We start from the raw sequence: 24,048 nt of genomic DNA on the forward strand, positions 1-24,048 counted from the left end.
TGGCCACAGGCCTACAAATTTTAAAGAAACAGAAAAGATGAAAAGGTCAATTCAAGGACTGTTCAGAATTACCTCTTTTCTCCACTTGAGCTCGCAGAACACCCTCTCGAAGCACTCATGCATGTAATTGAACTGAAAAAAAAGGTGGTGACACTCACTAACTTCTCAAGAGCAGGCACCTCAGGACTGTGCCTTTGAACTCCTATCCCCAGTCATCCCATCTTCCAAACTCAGTCTAGAGAAAAACCCTGACAAGTACCATAAAACCCAGGCATGGTTCATCCACTATTCTCTAGCTCCTTCTAGTGGTAACTATGAGCCAAGTGGGATACGAAATTGCCAATTCCAGTCAGGCCTAAAGCAAAGACAGGATGAATCTGGGGGCTCCAGGATTCAAACAGGTTCAGATCTCAAGACAACTACTAGCTCTATCTCTCTCTCCATTTATGCATTTAGCTGGAAAAAAACAAAAAAACAAACTAAGTCCCAGTTACTTTCTCCAAATTGCACTCACATATGGCGTGAAGATTTTAACCCATCGGGGCTTCTTCTCTCCTCGTGCATATTCGAAACAGAAGGCCATCCCTTCTTCATCTGTGTCCCATCGCTGCATCTCATCCCATTCAAATGCAATTACCTGGTTCTGGACAACCAAGACAAGGCAGTAAGGTACAGTCTGTGTTTCAGAGTGCTGGGGAACTGAGGTAGGGGGTTCTGAACCAGGAGACAGAAGAGAAATGAATGGAGATGTCTGCATCGCTTCAGAGAAAGGACTGTGATAGAAGAATACAAATCAGTGGAAGCAGCCAATGAAGCTGAGGATCAGTGTGGATTCCATGCCTGTTTATTTGCCCCAGTCAAAATACAGTTTTGATTTCATTTCCCCCTAAAAAGGAATTAAAACGTCACAAGGAAGTGAGCATCAAAGTATCTCCAGTCCTCGTAGCCAGAGCCCTATGATGAAAACTCACCTCCAGTTGTCCTTCTTCAGTGCAGGCATGCAGTTTAAAGTGCGTGATGCTGATGGCTGTGATAACGTGCCCCTTCCTCCTGGAGTCACAGGCACAGTGGGGAAAGATAATTTCATTGTAGCCCTCACAAGTCCTTAGCATGTTGAGGTACTAAAAAAAAAAAAAAAAGAAAGGAGAAACAGGGTTACTACGGTATTAAACACAATGAAGAGCTATTGAGATGTGGTGCAAGAAAAAGAACAAAGAGTATTCTCACCCAACAACCTGAAGACCTGGCCTCTGGTCACGCACCCATCTCTAAGTTGGGAAAGGACTCTGAGACAATTCTTTTCTTTTTATTTTTTGAGACCAGGTCTTGCTCTGTCGCTTAGGCTGGAGTGCAGTAGCATGATCCTGGCTCACTGAAACCTCAACCTCCAGGGCTCAAGCAATCCTCCCACCTTAGCCTCCAATGATCCTCCTGCCTCAGCCTCCCAAGTAGCTGGGACCACAGGCACACACCACCATACCCAGCTAATTTTTTTATTTTCTATAGAGACAGGGTCTCCCTATGTTACCCACACTGGTCTTGAACTCCTGGGCTCAACTAATCCTCCCACCTCAGCCACTGAAAGTGCAAGGGTTACAGGCATGAGCCACCGTGCCTGGCTAGCAATTCTTTATCTCACTTTCAACTTCTACTTTTTTTTTTTCTTTTTTGCCGTAAGTAAGGAAACACCACCTTCATACTTCTAACCCTCCTTTCTCTACTTCAAAAAGATACGGGCCAGGCGCGGTGGCTCACGCCTGTAATCCCAACACTTCGAGAGGCCGAGGGGGGTGGATCATGAGGTCAGGAAATCAAGACCATCCTGACTAACACAGTGAAACCCCGTCTCAATGGAGTGCAGTGGCATGACCATGTCTCACTGCAGCCTCAAATACCTAAAAATACAAAAAATTAGCCAAGCGTGGTGGCACACGCCTGTAATTCCAGCTACTCGGGAGGCTGAGGCAGGAGAATCACTTGAACCCAGGAGGCAGAGGTTGCAGTGAGCTGAGATTGCGCCACTGCACTCCAGCCTGGGAGACAGAGCAAGACTCTGTCTCAGGGAAAAAAAAAAAAAAAAAAAAAAAAAAACCGGAAAAACAGAAAGATACACAGATGAAAACCAGAAGATATACTATAACCAGGACTCACAGGGCTAGAAGGGGTCTCACAATTCTGATTTTAGTCTGATCCTCTATTTTCATTGTAATTAAGGGATGGGAATCTAATCTATCCTTACAATTAAGAAAGGGAGAAAATATTTCTCCTTTTTTTTTTTTGAGATGGAGTCTTGCTCTGTCACCCAGGCTGGAGTGCAGTGGCGTGATCTTGGCTCACTGCAAGCTTCACTTCCCGGGTTCACGCTATTCTCCTGCCTCAGCCTCCTGAGTAGCTGGGACTACAGGCGCCTGCCACCACGCCTGGCTAATGTTTGTATTTTTAGTAGAGACGGGGTTTCACCATGTTAGCCAGGATGGTCTCGATCTCCTGACCTTGTGATCCACCCGCCTTGGCCTCCCAAAGTGCTGGGATTACAGGCGTGAGCCACCGCGCCCGGCGGTAATATTTCTCTTTATTCCTTTTCCAATCAAAAGTTACAATGATCTGTAGTAAGGATTAAGCTACCCCAAATCTCATATTTACAAAATGTTAAAACTGAAAGAGACTTTAAAAATGAGTCATTTTATGGGAACTCAGATGAGACTAGCCTGCAGTCACAAGTAATAATAAGTGGCACAACTAGGACTAGAACCCAGGTTTAATTTCCAGGCCTCTGTTCCTTTTACTGTCACCAACTAGTCCCCAAATCAACCCCATTGTCCCCTGGGTCTCCAGTATATATGGTTCCTTGAAAAGCATCTGGACCAAAATGAAGTGCCACATATGATTCTCACAGTTACAACACTGCAAAACAGAGGGCCGGGTGCAATGCTCATGCCTGCAATCCCAGCACTTTGGGAGGCTGCGGCAGGAGGATTGCTTGAGCACAGGAATTTGAGACCAGCCTGGGCAACACAGTGACACCTTGTCTCTACAAAAAATTTCAAAATTAGCTGGGCATGGTGGTATGTGCCTATAGTCCTAGCTATTTGGAGGCTTAGGCAGGAGGATAGGTTGAGCTCAGGAGTTCAAGCCCAGGGTAGTCTGGTCATGCCACTGCACTCCAACCTGGGCAAAAGAGCAAGTCTCCATCTCTTTATTTATTTATTATTTTTTAATTGAGACAGAGTCTCACTCTGTCACCCAGGCTGGAGTGCAGGGGTGTGACCATGTCTCACTGCAGCCTCCGCCTCCCAGGTTCAAGCAATTCTCATGCCTCAGCCTCCTGAGTAACTGGGACCACAGATGTGCGCCACAACACCTGGCTAATGCTTTGTATTTTTAGTAGAGACGGGGTTTTGCCATGTTGGCCAGGCTGGTCTTGAACTCCTGGCCTCAAGTGATCTACCTGCCTTGGCCTCCCAAAATGCTGGGATTACAGGTGTGAGCCACCGTGCCCAGCCTAGAAGTGCAACAATATTTCCATCACATCATTTTTCTTCCCTCCCTCCTTCTATCGCCCTATTTCACCTACTCTTTTTTATTGTCCTTCCTAGATCAGTGATAAACATGGATACTGCTTAATCCTGCCATTGGCACTATAAACAAAATAAATCTCTGACTCCTATACTTTGGTAAATACGACAGAGGTGGGTGGTATAGAACAGAACTCTTCTGGGGTTATAATAAACAGCAATGCCTGAAACACAGAGGAGTGAGTAAGAGGCCCAGACTACCCTGGGCTTGAATCCTGGCCCCATTACTTCCATTACTTCCTAACTGTGCAACCTTGCGCAAGTTACTTTAAGGCAGGCAAATTACTTAATCCCAGGTGCCTCAGTTTCCTCTTCCATAAATGGGAAATAATAATAGCATCTAAACCACAGTGTGATTTGTGAGCATTAAATACAGAGTATTTGGCTGGGCATGGTGGCTCACACTTGTAATCCCAACACTTTGGGAGGCTGAGGTGGGAGGATCACTTGAACCCAGGAGTTAGAGACCAGCCTAGGCAATATAGTGAAACCCCATCTCTACAAAAAAAACAAAAACAAATTTGCTGGGCACCTTAGTCCTAGCTACTTGGGAGGGTGAGGTGGGAGGATTGCTTGAGCCCAGGAGGTCAAGGCTATGATGGCACCACTGCACTCCAGCCTGGCTGAGATCGCACCACTGCAATCTCAAAATAAGTGACCTGTCTCAAAATAAGAAATAAAAATAAAAAAGATATTTAACACAGTACTCAGCCATAATTAGGCATTTAATAAATGACAGCTAAAAAAAACTTTTAAAGTATCTGGAAATTACTTTTAAAAATTCCTGGGGTGAGCTTCAAGTCAGTGACAGTAAAACAAACCAACAAACAAATCTCCTGAGGGGAAAAAACCATGTGAGTGAGATAGAGGCAACATGAATGGCAGAAAATCGAAGGCTATTGAAGCTGGGTAATGGATACATGGGGATTAATTGTATTTTTCTTCCAACTTCTTTATGTATTTAAAAATGTATACAGCTGGGTGTGGTGGCTCATGCCTGTAATCCCAGCACTTTGGGAGGCCGAGGTAGGCAGATCACCTGAGGTCAGGAGTTCAAGACCAGCCTGGCCAACATGGTGAAACCCCATTTTTACTAAAAATACAAAAATTAGCCAGGCATAGTGGCATGCACCTGTAATCCCAGCTACATGAGAGGCTGAGGCAGAATTGCTTGAACCTGGAAGGTGGAGGCTGCAGTGAGCCGGGATTGTGCTACTGCACTCCAGCCTGCCTGGGCAACAGACTGAGACTCCAACTCAAAAAAAAAAGTATATATAGATACAATAAAACGTTAAAAGAAAAAGAACACCCTAGCAACCAGGCCTCTGGCACTCAATCCAAGCCATCTTCCTAACATAGTCATCAGAAACTTTACATGCTCAATAAGCAGCAATTCTGCCCCAGGACACTTAACACCTCTGTAAATGCCAGTGGGTGTCGTTGACCCTTGAAACTAGTACTACTCATGTCCTTTAACAAAATAGGATTACATATAGCACATCTGTTGAGAGTTCTCTTCGTTGAGAGGTACCACTACTGTTTTGACAAATATTTCTGCCACAATCTCTAATTGGGAGTTTTACTATAATAGATCTTTTAAAAAGAGAGAAGCACGCCGACAAAAGCAGGGATTTGGGAAAAGAGATCAGAAGAAGCGTGGAGCTCTGAGTATCTTAAACTCTCTCTTTATGACCTTGAGTAAGTTACTCTACCTGGGGTCTTCTCTTCTGCCATCTGGAAATAAAAGACATTGCTGTTATCCTGTCTTCCCTGATGCAGGGAAAAATATATGCACTGGAGCCTGACAAAAATGGGTTCAAATCACATTTTCAAATTCTAGTTCCACTTCTGAGAAGCTATGTCATCTTAGGTAAGAATCTTAATCTCTCAGACTCCACTTCTCTGTAAAGTAGGAATAATACCTGCAGGGTTGTTATAAGGAGAAAATGAGACTTCATAAAAAGTGCCTAGACCAGTCAGGCACATAATACATGCCCTCTCCGTCCCCTCTGAATCAAAAGACTAATTTATCCCTCCGTATTCAAGAATGTAGTCCTTGAAAGCAAAAGACCTTCAGGGAACTTCTTAATGGCATAAGCTCTAAAAATAACCCAAGTGAAAACTAAGGGCACCTGTGCCCTTGGTGAGCCGATAAAGGTAAAGTCTCATTGGAAGACAAGGTTTTCAGAGAGCTCAGATCGGGCAGTATTTATCAGCATTAAGTGGGCAGTCTCTACATTCTTGGGCTTGCACAAAGCCTCAAAGAAGAAACATTTAAAATTTTACAGGAGAGGATCAGAAAAAACACCCAGGTAGTATCATGCTTACTACCTGGGTGACAAAATAATCTGTACACCAAACTCCCATGACATGCAGTTTATCTATGTAACAAACCTGCACATGTCCCTGAACCTAAAATAAGTTACAAAAATTTTTTTATATAAATCAAAAATTTGTAAAAGAAAAGTGTTTTTTTTTTTTTTTGGGGATGGAGTCTCACTCTGTTGCCCAGGCTGGAGTGCAGTGGCATGATCTCGGCTTACTGCAACCTCCGCCTCCTGGGTTCAAGCAATTCTCCTGCCTCAGCCTCCTGAGTAGCTGGGACTATAGGCGTGCGCCCCCACACCCAGCAATTTTTTGTACTTTTAGTAGAGACGGGGTTTCACCATGCTGGCCAGGCTGGTCTCGAACTCCTGACCTCGTGATCTGCCTGCCTTGGCCTCCCAAAGTGCTGGGATTACAGGAGTGAGCCACCGCGCCTCGCTGAATTTTTGCTTTTAAGCATGTTTACATAAGGATATTTAAAAGGGTATTTGGTATTTAAAACACCAAATCATCCTGACCATTCTCCTTTCAGGGACTTCCCAATTAAAGTTGATAAATACTACCCAACCTGAGTCTCTCTGACCACCCTGTCTCCCAATGAACTTTACTCTGTTGTCTCACCAAGGACACAGGTTCCCTTAGTTTTCACTTTAAGTTTTGAGTAGCTAAATATGTATCCCGAATTATCTTCCTTTATTCATGTATCATGTAGAAAGTGGCCCATTTAAGCCAGAGAATTGGACAGGTTAGTACAGGATATTTTATAAATGTTCAATATTCAGCAAGACAAATAAATACAGATATAGGGCAGTTTGTTTTTTGTTTTTTTTTTTGGTTTTTTTTTTTTTTTTGAGACAGACTCCGCTCTGTCGCCCAGGCTGGAGTGCAGTGGCGTGATCTCAGCTCACTGCAGGCCTTGCCTCCTGGGTTCAAGCCATTCTCCTGCCCCAGTCTCCTGAGTAGCTGGGTCTACAGGCGCCCGCCACCACACCTGGCTAATTTTTTGTAGTTTTAGTCGAGACGAGGTTTCACCATGTTAGCCAGGATGGTCTCGATCTCCTGACCTCATGATCTGCCCACCTCGGCCTCCCAAAGTGCTGGGATTATAGGCATGAGCCACTGCACCAGGCCGACAGTTTTTAAAGCAGAGACTCAATGCTTAACAGAGCAGAACACTTTAGGTGAATGGGTCAAGGTCCACTCCAGAGAACTCTCTGTTCTCCCAAACAACCTGCTAAGGGTCAAACCAGGTCCAAAATAGAAGTAAGGGACTGAGAGGAACCTCAAGAGCCAACTCTCCCAAAACCAGAATCAGAGTAGTGATTCTGAAGCACCTAACGTTCCAGAATCACCAGTGTGCTTTTTAAAAATAAAGTTCCCTAGGTCCTACCCCCAGAGATTCTGGCTTAGTAAATGTGGGGTGGAGTCTAGAAATCTGCATTTTAAGCAGCTTCAAAAGTGTCTTCCATGTAAGTAGACTGGAGACCACACTTTGAGAAAAACTGACATACGTGCTGCCTTGTGTGAAATCAATACAAATTATGCAGAGAAACACAAAAGCTCTTTATCTGTTCAACAATGGCAAAATCAGGCCATTTCAACATAAGAAAAGCATAATTTATACATGTCTACTGTTTGTGTGAGGAGACAGAAAGGGAGGGACGGAGGAAGGAAGAGAAGAGAAAACATTGTTTCTTGTATATTATATTCTCAACCATCCAAATTTGAGATTCAGCCTAACTTTGTAAGTAAGTATAAAACAAAAATGTTTTTGATCACACTGGGTATTATAAACTATGCACAGATGTGAGCTCTCTTCTGTATTTGGAGATCTGGAGGACAGGGGAACTTACACAAAGCTTATTTATCTTCCAAGAATCTTGGCGTACTTTGTCAAGATTCTACTTAATAGCTGATAATCGGAATATCCCCATTTTACAGAAAAGAAACTAAAACTGAGAAGTTCATTGTGTTGCTGCAGTTCTCACAGTGATGTGACAACTACCAATTGTAGTGACCTGGCCTAATCGTAGGCCTGTTCACCATACTTAGTTGCTATGGTTAATGGCATCAGGGCCTATGGGCTCAGAAGGCCCATGTGAGAAGTTTCAATGTACTGACCATGACCTAATATTGGCTAGGCTAATGCCTTTGAACACTGATACTTGAATACATATTATACTTATAAAATTCAAACTTTAATGAGATTTTCTTCAAAATCTGAATATCATATCATGTGGCTAGTACACAGAAATATGTTGGCACTAGGTTTTCAAGACAATCTAATTCCACAAATGTTTAAGCATATTTTATACACAATGGCAAAAGACCATGGGGAAACATATCTGTCTATCAACTATACTTGAGTTTTTACCTGGGTGATTACAAAATATAAACAAGTCTAAAAATGACTTCATAATAGATTACTGTGTTTATTAAATTCAGATTTTCTATATTTTGCCACAGCACAATGCAAACCTATGTATTTCTCTCACACCTTGCACTGTGCCTGGCACGTACTTGGTACTCAACAAATATGTTTTGTTGAATACGTAGATGGAAAGTTAGTGTGTCTGGAGTACTATAAAGGCAAAGAAACAGTATGTATTCCACACTGGTATTATCAGAAGACCTTATGAAATTATTTTGATTCTATTAACTTTTCAGAAACAAGAAAACTCTGTTGGCTTTGGCAAAGGCAAAGGATTACTGCAGAAGTTGATGGCCTGTTAGTATTTGGCCCTTTTCACCAAAAAGATGCCAATGTATTGGTCAGAATCATGCATTAATATATAGAAGACAATGCCATTATCTTAAAGAACAGGTGGAAGTCGTGTTTTAAAATTCTGTCTCACACATAGCAAAATTCTCCTAACCAAAATTCTGCCAAGATTTAATTACATTTAAAAGATTTTGCATTTTCTATGTCAGCCTGCTGATACATAGAACATTGGTAAGATGGCTCCCTGATCTTTGGCAATTTTCTAAGGTATAGAGATTTATTACTTTTCATCACGTAAATGATTAAAATAACTAACTTAGCTAGATATAAGATTACAGGCTAAGTTCAATGGCTGACTGGTTTGCATTTTTTGTTGTTATTGTTGAGACGGAGTCTCACTGTGTTTTCCAGGCTGAAGTGCAGTGGCGCAATCTCGGCTCACTGCAACCTCCGCCTTCCGGGTTCAAGCGATTCTCTGGCCTCAGCCTCCTGAGTAGCTGGGATTACAGGCACATGCTACCACGCCCCACTACTTTTTGTATTTTTAGTAGAGATGGGGTTTCACCATGTTGGCTAGGCTGGTCTCGAACTCCTGACCTCAGGTGATCCGCCCACCTCAGCCTCCCAAAGTGCTGTGATTACAGGCGTGAGCCACCGCACCCCGCAGCTGTTTGCATTCTTATTCCAACCCAATTAATGTACATGAATCAATATTCTGTCCTGAAAAGTACACAGAAGGTACAAAAGAATTCAAATGACCTATCAGAATCACTACTAAAGAATGAAAATGATACAGACGGTCACTAACTTACAATGGTTAACTTAGTGCTTTTTTGACTTCATGATGGTGTGAAAGCAATGTGTGTGCAGCAGACACTGTACTTCAATTTTTTTTTTTTAACTTTTCTGCTGTCTTTACAAGTACCTCAAATTTTTGTTCAAAACTTTAAATAACTTTAGGCCTGGCGCGGTGGCTTACGCCTGTAATTCCAGCACTTTGGGAGGCTGAGGCAAGCGGTTCACTCAAGGTCTGGAGTTCGAGACCAGCCTGGCCAACATGGTGAAACCCCATCTCTACTAAAAATACAAAAATTAGCCAAGCGTGGTGTTGGGTGCCTATAGTCCCAGCTACTCCAGAGGCTGAGGCAGGAGAATCCCTTGAGCCCAGGAGGTGGAGGTTGCAGTGAGCTGAGACCACACCGCTGCACTCTAGCCTGGGTGACACAGCAAGACTCAGTCTCCAAAAAACAAACAAACAAAAAACAGTTTAAACAACTTTATTCTAAAATGGGCTTTGTGTTAGATGATTTTGCCTGACTGTAGGGTAATATGTGTTCTGATCACATTTAAGATAGGCTAGGCTAAGCTGTAATGTTTGGTAGGTTAGGTGTATTAAATGCATTTTTGATTTAATATTTTCAACTTCAGATGTGTTTATTGGGATGTAGCCCCACTGTAAGTTGAGGAGCATGTATAATTGAAAAAACTTCGACTGCATGTGAATCTGCCAAGAGAGAAATTTAAAAGTGTTATAATGAGTAGAAATTTTTATGTGTTCTTTACTAATTTTATTTTTGACAATTTCCATCCCTGTATCTACGGCAGATACAAATTGAAAATGAATTTAAAGCCATTTAAGGAATACTCTAGGCAGCCCTGTTCAGCAAAACTTTCAGTGATGATGAAATGTTCTATACCTGCACAGTCCAATATGCTAGCTATTCACTGTGCACATATGGCTGCTTAGCATTGAAATGTGGCTAGAGCAGCTAGAGAACTGAATTTTAAATTGCATTTAATTTAAATGAATTTAAATTTATATTTAAATACCTACATGAGTCTAGTAGTTATTGAATCAAATAGCACAATTCTAGGATGATATACTAACCAAGAGTACTACGGAGCATAAATGTTTAAGCAACTGCAGAAATGGAAGCTGTAAAAACAAATGATTTTGCTCATGACTAAAATAATTCCTAATGTTAAAAAGCCAAATATCAGGTCTTATACAATCTTATCTATATCCTATTGTAGTGTTTTACACAACTTTTGTTTCAGCACTTTTTAACCAAAAAATAGGTATTATTAATAATAAAATTATGGGCCAGGCTCAGTGGCTCAGTCCTATAATCCCAGCACTTTGGGAGGTCAAGGCAGGTGGATCACCTGAGGTCAAGAGTTCGAGACCAGCCTGGCCAACATGGCAAAACCCTGTCTCTACTACAAATACAAAAATTAGCTGGGTGTGGTGGCGCATGCCTGTAGTCCCAGCTACTCGGGAAGCTGAGGCAGGAGAATCGCTTGAACCCAGGAGGCAAAGGCTGCAGTGAGCCTAGATCGTGACACTGCACTTCAGCCTGGGCAACATAGCAAGACTCTGTCCCTCCCCCACCCCACCCCTCAAAATAATAATAAAATTATGTACCAATATACAGTAATTCAAGATCTTTGTGTGTTAAATGGAGAAACACAATGGACTTTGCATCAAGGTCCCTATTCCCCTCCTTTTTTAAAATTAGTTAATCCACTAACCAGGTTGTAATCCTTTCAAAAATGACTTTATGAAAGTTTTAAAGGTTTTAAAGGTTTTAAAGGTTTTAAAGGTTTTAAAGGTAGGAAGGGGCATTTTATAAAGGGATTATGGGGACATAAACTTACCATGACCATTTTTCTTTGTTCGTATAGCTTCTGTAATTGATAGGACTTTTCTTCTGCTTTGATGTAACCTTTCTTCACATCATCGACTGCCTATCACCAAAACAGAAGTAGAGAAGAAAGGAGTGTAAAAATCATTATTATGTACATTCTCGATGAAAACAGACACAGATGCATTTTCAGAAAATCTCTTGTCCACTTGGACCACCATCATTACCAGTGAACTCTGCCACATGTCCAGGGATATGGTCTGGCTCTGTGTCCCCACTCAAATCTCATCTCAAATTGTAGTCCCCACGTGTCGAGGGAGGGACCCAGTGGGAGGTGACTGGATCATGGTCTGGTTTCCCCACGCTGGTCTCGTGATAGTGAGGGAGTTCTCACAAGATCTGATGGGGTTTTTTTGTTTATTTTGAGACGGAGTCTGGCTCTGTCACCCAGGCTGGAGTGCAGTGGCACAATCTCGACTCACTGAAACCTCCGCCTCCCAGGTTCAAGCGATTCTCTTGCCTCAGCCTCCAGAGTAGCTGGGACTACAGGCATGAGCCACCACACCCAGCTAATTTTTGTGTTTTTAATAGAGATGGGGCTTCACCATGTTGGCCAGCCTAGTCTCGAACTCTTGACCTCAAGTGATCTGCCCGCCTCGACCTCCCAAAGTGCTGGAATTACAGGCATGAGCCACCGCGCCTGACCTAGATCTGATAGTTTTAAAAATAGCAGTTCCCCCTGCGTGTGCTCTCTCTCTCGTCACCTTGTGAAGAAGGTACTTGCTTCCCCTTCACCTTATGCCATGATTGTAAGTTTCCTGAGGCTTTCCCCAGCCATACGAAACTGTGAGTCAATTAAACTTCCTTTCTTGCACTTTGGGAGGCTGAGGCAGGTGAATCACAAGGTCAGGAGTTCGAGACCAGCCTGGCCAACATGATGAAACCCCGTCTCTACTAAAAATACAAAAAATTAGCTGGGCATGGTGGCAGGCACCTGTAATCCCAGCTACTCGGGAGGCTGAGGCAGGAGAATCGCTTGAACCCAGGAGGCAGAGGTTGCAGTGAGCTGAGATCATGCCACTACACTCCAGCCCAGGTGACAGTGCGAGACTCCATCTCAAAAAAGCACAAACAAAAAAAACCTTCCTTGCTTTATAAATTACCTAATCTCAGGTAGTGTCTTTATAGCAGTGTGAAAATGGACTAATACATCCAGTAACAGGTATACTTATTGGAATAACTAGCATTTAAAGAACATCTGGCATGTGCTCAAGCATTGTTTTAGGTATATGTGAGAGATCTGGTTTCTCGTGTCAGGGGACTTAACTTACAGTTATTTTATACATGTGTAAACAATTAGAGAGCACTGAAAGACGGTATATAATGCTGCATTACAATGAAATAGCAAACATATATGGTACAGACAGTGATATAGGCAGTCAGAATGGAAGCACTTATTTATAATTACGGTTATCAGGGAAGCCTTAGGTGGATCCCCAAAGAACAGAATGAAGAAGAGAAACTAAAAGCTAAAGATAGGAAACAGGAATGAGTCTGTGCTTAAATACTTTGAGAAAACAGATTTACCTGATTTAAATAACGGAACAGGAGACAATTAAAGATAATGCTGGATAGGCAGACTAACACCAGATTATGAAAAATCCTAAAAAGTAGGCACAGGAATTTAGACTTAAGGAAATAAACAACAGGGAGCTAAAATAAGCAATAAAAAATGGCTCCTTTATTAAAGAAAGTTTGATTTGTGTTTGAAAGCCACGTGAATTAACCTGAAGAGAGAATGAAATAAGGAAGATAAATGATGTTTGGTACTCAAGGTAGAAATCACTTCCCAGAGTCTTTTAAGGAAAGATAGTTGGATAGGCAAATGAGTTCAAGATTAAGTCAAGACGGCCAGGCGCGGTGGCTCACGCCTGTAATCCCAGCACTTTGGGAGGCTGAGGCAGGCGGATCATGAGGTCAGGAGATCAAGACCATCCTGGCTAACATGGTGAAAACCTGTCTCTACTAAAAATACAAAAAATTAGCTGGGGAGAGGTGGCAGGCGCCTGTAGTCCCAGCTCTCAGGAGGCTGAGGCAGGAGAATGGCGTGAACCCAGGAGGCAGAGCTTGCAGTGAGCCAAGATAGCGCCACTGCACTCCAGCCTGGGTGACAGAGCAAGACTCCATCGCAAAAAAAAAAAAAAGATTAAGTCAAGAGACTAATTCAACTTTTAGTTCTGTCACCTACCAATGTGCACTCGCATAAGTCATGTAAACCCTTTCACTGTGTAAAACTAGAATATCTCATAGATGTACAAGAAAAAGATGACAGATGTTAAGAGTTTTGTAAAGTATATATCAGTAGCTATTATTAGTATCATTTAGCTATTAAGTTCTTCTAAGAACCGTACGAGGATATGAATGTCCTGCCAGGAAGTGACTAATAGAAAGATTATGCCAGTCTCTCCCCAACCTGGCCATACAAGTGAGGGCTCACTTAGGCACCAAGGATTATAGCCACAGAGGGGATGTTCAAGAACCACCACCATGCAATGTCAATGTCCTGAAGATCCTGAACACTTTCCTCTTCATCACCAGAACACTGTACTGCTCCAGCCAAATTTAAACCAATTATTGAAAAGCCAGCAGAGAAGTAGAGGAGGGAAATAAATAAACAATACTGGTCTATCCAGTTTCCAAAGAAACTTACAGTGTTATTTAGCTCAGGGAAAAGGCTTTACAACTATTTTTCTTTATTTCTGTATTGTTTCAATGAGAATAAGAATAAGAATATAAGAGTACTGTCTTTCTGTTTTGTTTTTACCCCTAGTGCCTAGAACTATGCCTGACTTACAACAGTGCTAATATTTGATGAACACTTTCCCAAGGCAGAGGGTGGGTCACAGTGATTATCTACTCCAGCAATTCAAGTGAGCTCTTTTACACATGGGGCAGTAAAAATGGTCTTCTTTCGTTTCTAATCAAGAAATTGCTTACCCAGGTGTGGTGGCTCATGCCTGCAATCCCATCATTTGGGGAGGCGGGAGGATCACTTGAGGTCAGGAGTTCAAGACCAGCCTGGCCAACATGTTGAAACCCCATTTCTACTAAAATACAAAAATTAGCCGGATGTGGTGGAGGCAGCAGGTAATCCCAGCAACTCGGGAGTCTGAGGTAAGAGAATCACTTGAACCCGGAAGACGGAGGTTACATCTCCGTGAGCCGAGATCACGCCACTGCACTCCAGCCTGGGAGACAGAGCAAGACTGTCTCAAAAAAAAAAAAAAAAAAAAAAGATTACACTGCTTGACTAAGTGGAAAACATAAATATCACCACCCTAGTTTCCTTTTCTTCTTAAATTGTTTTAAGTAAAAGATGTATATAGTTTAAAAAAACAAAACATATAGTACTAAAAGGCTCCTAATAAAAACAGCAGCCTCTTGATCCCAGAGCGTCATTCCACAAAAGCAACTACTTTTAGGCACTTTAAGCAATTTCTTGTGATAATCCCTCCATAATTCTAAATGGCATGCTTATATTGACAATTCCTGACTTAACCAATTTTAGACACTGTTGACTTACTGTGTTGAAAATATTTGGTTTTAACTCTCTTGTAGCACCCAAACACTCCCACTTCCTCTTCCCCCAACTTCTCAATAAAAAATTAAATACTCAATAACTGCATTATTATAAATATGTAAACACTGTTCACAACTAAGCTATATACTATGCTATGACTTCCTTTCTTGCATAATTTTTTATTTCCTTTGAGGTTAAATGCCTCGTGTTTTTGTTTGTAACTTCCCATGTACCTATCACCAATTTTTCCTCCACAATAACCAAATATCAAAACTCTTTTACTTAGACATTCATTTTCTAAAAACTGTCAACAATTGCCATTTGCTGTGGTATCCTCCCTTGTTCTCTTTGTCCTTGCAAGTTTACGCTTTTTAAAATTCCAATACTGCTACTTCTGTGAGCTTTCAGGAAACAGCAGCTTAAATGTCTGTGCACTTTGCCAGGTTTAGCCAGAATTTAAATATAAATGATTAATTTCTACCTTATTAATTTTTTAAGGAAAAGGCTCATTATTACCATTAGCATCTAACATATAATATCTCATCAATTTAAATGAATACATTATTTCATATTTTAACATTTCTGAAATTGGGATGTATCTTACAATCAATGATGTATCAGTTTAACTGACAGCTTTTTTTCTCTTTCTTATCAATACATAAAATAATGGTGCATCTTATAATTGATAACATCTTAGAACTGTGAAATTCATTAAATATTCCTACCATCAAAATAAGATACAAAAATAACTGAAATTAAGTAAGAGAAATTTAATATACTTTTCAAAAGATACAGCTGTTTACTTAGTCCATCAAAAAACAGCTGCCAGGCACGGTGTTTGTGGCCAGGTGCGGTGGCTCATGCCTGTAATCCCAGCACTTTGGGAGGCCAAGCTGGGTGGATCATTTGAGGCCAGGAGTCTGAGACCAGCCTGGGCAACATGGTGAAACCCCATCTCTACCAAAAATACAAAAATTAGCTGGGCTTGGTGATACACAACTGTAGTCCCAGCTAGTTTTATACTTCAAAAAGGCTGAGGCATAAGAGTCATTGGAACCCAGGAGGCACAGGTTGGAGTGAGCCGAGATCATCCCACTGCACTCCAGCCTGGGAGACACAGTAAGACTCTGTCTCCAAAAAATAAAAAACAAAACAAAAAAATAAGTTATTTGAGATGGTGCAGTCACTATGGAAAACAGTATAGCAGTTCCTCAAAAAGTTGAAAATAGAACTGCCATATGATTCAGTAATCCCACTTCTGGGTATATTGAAAAAAGGATCTCAACAAGATATCTGCACACCCATGTTCACAGCAGCATTATTCACAATAACCAAGAAATGAAAGAAACCCAACTGTCCACGGATTAATGGATAAATTAAATGTGAGATATACATACAACATAATATTATTCAGCCTTAAAAAGGAAGGAAACCCTGTCTTATACTACCACAACACGTATGAAACTTGAAACCATTATGTTAAGTGAAATAAGCCAGTTATTACAAAGGCAAATAGTGTATAATTACACTTACATTAAATATCTAAAGTAGTCAAATTCATAGAAACAAAAAGTAGAATAGTAGTTGCCAAGGGGGAGAGGAAAACAGGGAGTTGTTTGATGGGTACAGAGTTTCGGTTTTAATCTTTTGCAAGATTAAAAGAGTTCTGGGCCAGGAGCAATGGCTCAAGCCTGGTAATCCCAACACTTTGGGAGGCTGAGGTAGGAGGATCGTTGAAGGTCAGGCATTCAAGATTATGGTTAGCTATGATCGCAGCACTGCACTCCAGCCTGGATGGCAGACTGAGATTCTGTTCCCTCCTTTAAAAAAAAAGAATTCTGGAGATCTGTTATACAACACTGTTAATATACTTAACACTATTGAACTATACACTAAAAATGGCTTAGAAATTTAAAAAATTATCAAATTGTATACTTTAAATATGTACAGTTTATTGTATGTAAATTATACCTCAATAAAGCTGTTTAGAAATCATTTGAGGCAATAGGAAAGTTCAGAAAAGTTGCTGGATATAAGATACTGCTCCAAAAACATTAACTTTTCTAAATACTCAAATACTTTTGTCTTCTAGTTTTATACTTCAAAAAGCAATTTCACATGCTCTGCCCTCACTTAAATTTTGATAAGCATTAAAAAAACCAGCCAGGGGTGGTGGTTCATGCCTGTAATCTCAGTGCTTTGGGAGGTCAAGGTGGGAGGACTGCTTGAAACCAGGAATTCAAGACCAGCCTGGGCAACATAGCGAGACACCTTCTCAATTTTTTAAATAAAAAATACATTTAAAATAAAATAAACAAACCCACCTATGAGACACACCACTTTCCCCTTTAACAGATGAGAAAACAGATCTCAGCAATGTTATGCAAAGGATTTACCCAATGTAGAGCTTATACTTGAACCAGATATTCTGACTCCTAGCTAATGATTTTTCTACTCCAAAAATACAAAGATAAAATATTCCATTCATAATAGCAATAAAAATATAAAATCCTTGGTGATTAATTTAAGGGGGCATTGGTAAAACATAAAACCATGTAACTTTTTTTAAGGAAACAAAAGTCAAGTTGAATAAAATAGATACTTTATGCATCTATTATTATAATACAACATTTAATTAAAATGGTGATTCTTCAGTAAACTATAAATTTAACAAAATTCCAGTTGGAATAGTAATAGGATAGATACTTTATAAAGTGTTATGAAATGGGTTAAAAATTATTAGAAAACATAAAATGGGAAAGAATATCAAGACTTTTTAAAAAGGAAGGCTTAGCCTTACCAGATATTAAAATGTATTATACAGAAACAATAATCAAAAGGGAATACTGAGTCAAAAATAGAAACACAGATTAAAAGCACAGAGATGCTAAACATAGGCCATATATATATACACACACACACACAGATAAAAATTTAATGAAAGACAAGTTAAGCATAATGTATTAGAAATGAATCATTTAATGTATCCTGATGTGCTATGTGGATAGCAATACCAAGAAAATTTAACTTAGACCAGCCATTCATACTACACACCACAATAAACCTTGGGTAAATTAAAGCATTAAATATTAAAAATAAAATATTGTGACAAAAGCACACTAAATATAAGTGTGCTATTGTCCTCTTACATTGAGGAAAGAAAATGTTAGTAGAAATCACAATGGAAAAGATAGATAAACATTGTTATACTAAATGTTAAAACTTCTCTAAAACAAAATTCCTGGCCGGGCGTGGTGGCTCACACCTGTATCTCAGCACTTTAGGAGGCAGAGGCAGGCGGATCGCTTGAGCCCAAGAGTTTGAGATGAGCCTGGCCGATATGGCAAAACCCTGTCTGTACAAAAAATACAAAAATTAGCTGGGTGTGGTGGTGCATGTCTGTAGTCCCAGCTACTCAGGAGGCTGAGGTGGGAGGATCACTTGAGTCGAGGTTGCAGTGAGCCAAGATTGTGCCACTACACTCCAGCCTCGGCAACAGAGCCAGACTCTCTCAAAAAAAAAAATTAATAGCACTAAGATAAAAAGAAAAACAATGGAACAGAGTAAATATCTATTAAAACGGCAAAGACATAAAAGTTTAACAAAATACAGCAATTTTTGTACAGCAAGGTACAAAAACACAATCAATAAACAGCTGTATTCAAAAGAAAAATATGTCTGGGCACAGTGGCTCACACCTGTAATCCTAACACTTTGGGAGGATTGCCTGAGCCCAGGAGTTCAAGACCAGCCTGGGCAACATTGCAAGATCCTGTCTCTATTTTTTTAAAAAAGTAAAAATTAGCTGGACATGGTGGTGAGCACCTGTAGTTCTAGCTACTTGGGAGGCTAAGGTGGCAGGATCACCTGAGCCCAAGAGGTAGAGGATGCAGTGAACTATGATCACACCATTGCACTCCAGCCTGGGTGACAGAATGAGATCCTATTAAAAAAAAAAGAAAGAAGGAAGGAAGGGAGGGAGGGAGGGAGAGAGGGAGGAAGGGAGGGAAAGAAAGACAGACAGACACCAAAAAGTGATATTACAAGAGTTAATCACAGCATCATTTATAATCACATACTCAAAAAACACCCTGGCTCTAGCCAGGCACACATGTAGTCCCAGGCACTCTACTTGAGAAGCAGAGGTGGGAGGATTGCTGGAGCCCAGGAGTCCCAGGCCAGCCCCAGCAACATAGGGAGAGCCCATCTCAAAACAAAACAAAACAAAAAAACTCTGGAACAAATAACAGGGAATGACTAAACAACATATACTACATTAACTCAGTCATAAATGATATATAAAAAACTGTATGAAAAAGGAAAAAAGAAAAGAAAAAGGTTGTATCTGTATTAGAATTATAACTATGTAAAAATTATACATCCATATAAAGACCTAAAGCCAAATATACATGTAAATACTTGTAGGGAAAGTTCCTAAAAGAGGGCTTCCAATTAGGGATGGCAGATTAAAAACAAGTATCAACTCTTACTTCCTCCTAAAACCCCACTAAAATTTCAGTAAAGGAATAAACCCATGAGATCAAAGAGAAACAATCAGGACAAAATTTTGTAATCTGGAACACAGATATATAAGTAGTAACTTACAAAACCTGAAAAAAAAAATGGATTCCCTACCTAGTAGTAGGGAAAGTAGAGAACCACTCAAATTTATATCACAAAATTCCCAAAAGACCGAAGAATTGGTAGCACCAGGTGGCCATCTAGGACAGGTGGTAGATGTGGCTAAAATAAAGAGGACTGACCGAAAGCATATTTAAGAAACAATCAGTGCTGGGCACGGTGGCTCCCAGCACTTTGGGAGGCCGAGGCGGGCAGATCACAAGGTCAAGAGATCGAGACCATCCTGGCCAACATGGTGAAACCCCGTCTCTACTAAAAAATACAAAAATTAGCTGGGTGTGGTGGTGGGTGCCTGTAATCCCAGCTACTCAGGAGGCTGAGGCAAGAGAATTGCTTGAACCCGGGAGGCAGAGGTTGCAGTGAGCCAAGATTGCGCCACTGCCCTCTAGCCTGGTGACAAAGTGAGACTTTGTCTCAAAAAAAAAAAAAAAAAAAAAAAGAAAGAAACAATCAAATTCTGAGATCCTTTCCTTTATTCCCTGGAACCGGATGACTGCCCTCTTCGATGCCAGTAGAAGACTAGTGATTTGGCTAGGCACGATGGCTCATGCCTGTAATCCCAGCACTTTGTGAAGCTGAGGAGAGAGGGCTGCTTGAGCTCAGGAGTTCAAGACCAACCTGGGCAACATGGAAAATTCCCATCTCTACAAAAAGCACAAAAATTAGCTGGGCATGGTGTGCACACCTGTAGTCCCAACTACTCAGGAGGCTGAGGTGGGAGGATCACCTGAGCCCAGGAGGTCGAGGCTGTGGTGAGCCATGGTTGTGCCATAGTCAATAAGATGTACTCACATGCTGAGCTCCCAATCAGCTGTGCAGTGTCTCAGTCTTAAATTTGAGCAGATATCTGTGTTAGAGGAACACTTCTAACATGTACAACAGAGACCAAAACAAACAAGCAAACAATAGCGGGAGGAAAAGGATAACTTCAAAATGAAAAAGTATATTAATTTTTTTTTTTTTTGAGACAGTGTCTCACTCTGTCACCCAGGCTGGAGTACAGTGGCATGATCTCGGCTCACTGCAGCCTCTGCCTCGCGGGTTCAAGCAGTTCTCTTGCCTCAGTCTCCTGAGTAGCTGGGATTACAGGTGCCCATCACCACACCCAGCTAATTTTTATATTTTTAGTAGAGACAGGGTTTCACCATGTTGGTGAGGCTGGTCTCGAACTCTTAACCTCAGGTGATCTGCCTCAGTCTCCCAAAGTGCTGGGATTACAGGCATGAGCCACCACACCTGGCCTAAAAAAGTGTACTATTTTTAATATCTTCAGAAAGCCAAGAAAAAAATACTATACAAAAGAACAGAATACTATATATAAAAAAGGATATTCAGAGAACAAAAGAAAACCTTTAGAAATTAAAAATATAGGCCAGGCACGGTGGCTCACACCTGTAATCCTAGCACTTCGGGAGGCTGAGGCGGGTGGATTGCCTGAGCTCAGGAGTTCGAGTACAGCCTGGGCAACATGGTGAAACCCCGTCTCTACTAAAATACAAAAAAAATTAGCTGGGTGTGGCAGCATGCGCCTGTAATCCTAGATACTTGGGAGGCTGAGGCAGAAGAATTGCTTGAACCTGGAGGCAGAGGTTGCAGTGAACCAAGATCGCGCCACTGCACTCCAGCCTGGGTGACAGAGAGAGGCTTCATCTCAAAAAAAAAACAAAGAAAAAACCACACACTCACACACAAAAACTGGCATATGTAAAAAAAAAAACTTAAGAGGGCTAGAAGAGAAACCTGAGTAAGTTTTTTAGGAAGTACAGCAAGAAGACAAAGAAATTAAAAATATGAGAGAAGATAAGATGATGATGGGGCAGACCAAAAAACTGCACATCAGAATAATAGGAATGCCAAAAAGGGAGAACAGAAAATGAGAGAATAAATTGTCAATTCAATAATTCAAGAAAATTTGCCAGATCAGAACCACAAATTTCCCACAGAAAGCCCAACATAGATTGTGAAATTTGAGACCCATGGAGACAAAAAGACCTCAGTTTCTGGAAAGAAAAAGAGGGTCACATAAAATGGTACAGATATAAGATGGCTTTTTTTTTTTTCTTAAGATAAGATCTCACTCTGTCTTCCTGGCTAGAGTGCAATGGTGTGATCACGGCTCACTGCAGCCTCAAACTCCTGAGCTCAGGTGATCCTCCCACCTCAGCCTCCTGAGCAGTTAGGACTTCAGGTGCACACTACCATGCCTTGCTAAATTTTAAAGTTTTTGTAGAGACAAGGCCTCGCCATGTTGCTCAGGCTGGTCTCAAACTCCTGGGCTCAAGTGATCCTCCCACCATGGCCTCCCAAAGTGCTGGGACTACAGGCATGAACCATCACACCTGTTGGTGGAACATAATTCTTTAAAATTCCTGAAGTTAAATCATTTTCAACCTAGTGTTCTATACATAAATGTGACATTTACCAAGTGTGAGGGTAGAATAATGGCATTTCCAGGCATTCAAGATTTTTAAATGTTGTCTTCCCATGTACCCTCTTCTCACGAAGCTCTTAGAGGACTTGGTTCTTAGACGGCATTTCTGGACTTGCCCTGGGCCAAAGGGGAGCCCACTACCCTGAAGGGAGAGCTCCAGGCCAGGCAGCATTCACCACAAGCTGACTGAAGAGCCCTTGGGTCTTAAGGGAACATTGGCGGGAGTCTGGCAGTACTCCCCATGGGCCTGAGGTGGCAGTGTCCATGGGGTGAGGCTTCTCTGCCTTTGAAAAGAAGAGAGAAGGGTGGGAAGGACTGTGTCTTGTGGTGTGAATGCCCGCTTAGCTGTAGAACAGTAGAACACCACATACACTTCTAAGGTTTTTGACTGTAGTCCCTGGCTCCCAGATGGCACTCTGGACCCTCCCAGGGTTTGGGGGAACTCACCACCTTGAAGTTTAGGACACAGGCCTGGCTGGCTTTGCCACCTGCTGATTGACTGTAGAAGCCCAGAACCTTCAGCAAACATAGGCAGTAGCCAGGGAGTAGCTACAGCAGGCCTTAGGCAAGACTCGGTGCTGTGCTGGCTTCAGGTCTGACCCAGCAAAGTCCCAGTGGTAGTGGTTACGGGGGTGCTTGCGTACCCTCACCCCCAGCTCCAGACAGCTCAGCACAGAAAAGACTACATTTGTTTGGGAAAAAGTAAGAGAAGAGAATAAGAGTCTCTGCCTGGTAATCCAGAGAATTCTGGATCTTGTCCAAGACAAAAAGGCAGTACCTCTAAGAGTCTGCAAGAACCACAGCATTATTGGGCTTGGGGTCCTTCCTAAAGCAGCTATAGCTTAGATCACAAGACCCAAGTCCCTTCAAATATCTGGAAAGCCTTCCCAAGAAGGACAGGTATGAACAAGGCCAGACTGCAAAGACTACAATAAATACCTAACTCTTCAATGCCCAGAGACAGACAAACATCTACAAGTATCAAGACAATCTGGGAAAACATGTCCTCACCAAAAGAACTAAATAAGGCACCAGGGATCAATCCTGTTGAAAAAGAGATATGTGACCTTTCAAACAGAATTCAAAATAGCTGTTTTGAGGAAACTCAAAGAAATTCTAGGTAACACAGAGAAGGAATTCAGAATTCTGTCAGATAAATTCAACAAGGATGCAGTGAGCCAAGATTGCACAACTGCACTCCAGCCTGGGCGACAGAGCCAGACTCTGTCTCAAAAAAAAAAAAAAAAAGAGAGAGAGAGAGATTGAAATAATTAAAAAGAATCAAGCAGAAATTCTAGAGCTGAAAAATGCAATTGGCATACTGAAGAATGCATGCATCATCAGAGTCTTTTAACAGCAGAATTGATCAAGAAGGAGAAAGAATTAGTGAGCTTGAAGACAGGCTATTTGAAAATACATGGAGGAGACTGGGTGTGGTAGCTCACGCCTATAATCCTAGCACTTTGGGAAGCTGAGGCAGGTGGATCACCTGAGGTCAGGAGTTCAAGACCAGCCTGACGAACATAGCAAAACCCCATCTCTACTAAAAATACAAAATGAGCTGGGTGTGGTGGCGTGCACCTGTAATCCCAGCTACTCAGGAGGCTGAGGCAGGAGAATCGCCTGAACCTGGAAGGCAGAGGTTGCAGTAAGCCGAGATCGTGCCATTGCATCAGCCTGGGCAACAAGAGTGAAACTCTGTCTCAAAAAAAAAAATAATAATAATAATAATACATGAAGGAGACAAAAGAAAAAATAATAAAAAAAAAAAACAATGAAGGAGGCCTACAGGATCTAGAAAATAGCCTCAAAAGGGCAAATCTAAGAGTTATTGGCCTTAAAGAGGAGGCAGAGAAAGAGATGGGGTAGAAAGTTTATTCAAAGGGGTAATAACAGAGAACTTCCCAAATCTAGAGAAAGAAATCAATATCCAAGCACAAAAAGGTTATAGAACACCAAGCAGATTTAACCCAAAGAAGACTACCTCAAGGCATTTAATCATCAAACTCCCAAAGGTCAAGGATAAAGAAAAGATTGTAAAAGCAGCAAGAGAACAGAAACAATATACAATGGAGCTCCAATACATCTGGCAGCAGACTTTTCAGTGGAAACCTTACAGGCCAGAAGAG

The 24,048-nt window shown here is 41.4% G+C and overlaps 1 protein-coding gene across 4 annotated transcripts in view; it reads right to left on the reverse strand.

Moving 5' to 3' along the window:
- SNX27 (sorting nexin 27) overlaps positions 1-24,048 on the reverse strand; it is a 92,640-nt gene that overhangs the window by 5,530 nt on the left and 63,062 nt on the right. For all 4 annotated transcript variants that reach the window (XM_054474055.2, XM_054474056.2, XM_054474057.2 and 1 more), the window contains exons 8-11: positions 11,281-11,370; positions 972-1,121; positions 515-643; positions 73-132 (exon numbers count right to left, since the gene is read on the reverse strand). In XM_054474055.2, the coding sequence (XP_054330030.1) occupies positions 73-132; positions 515-643; positions 972-1,121; positions 11,281-11,370 (429 nt within the window). The remainder of the gene's footprint in view (positions 1-72; positions 133-514; positions 644-971; positions 1,122-11,280; positions 11,371-24,048) is intronic.

Source organism: Pongo pygmaeus, chromosome 1 (genome assembly GCF_028885625.2).
Source record: "Pongo pygmaeus isolate AG05252 chromosome 1, NHGRI_mPonPyg2-v2.0_pri, whole genome shotgun sequence".
In the NCBI taxonomy this organism is placed as follows: Eukaryota; Metazoa; Chordata; class Mammalia; order Primates; family Hominidae; genus Pongo; species Pongo pygmaeus.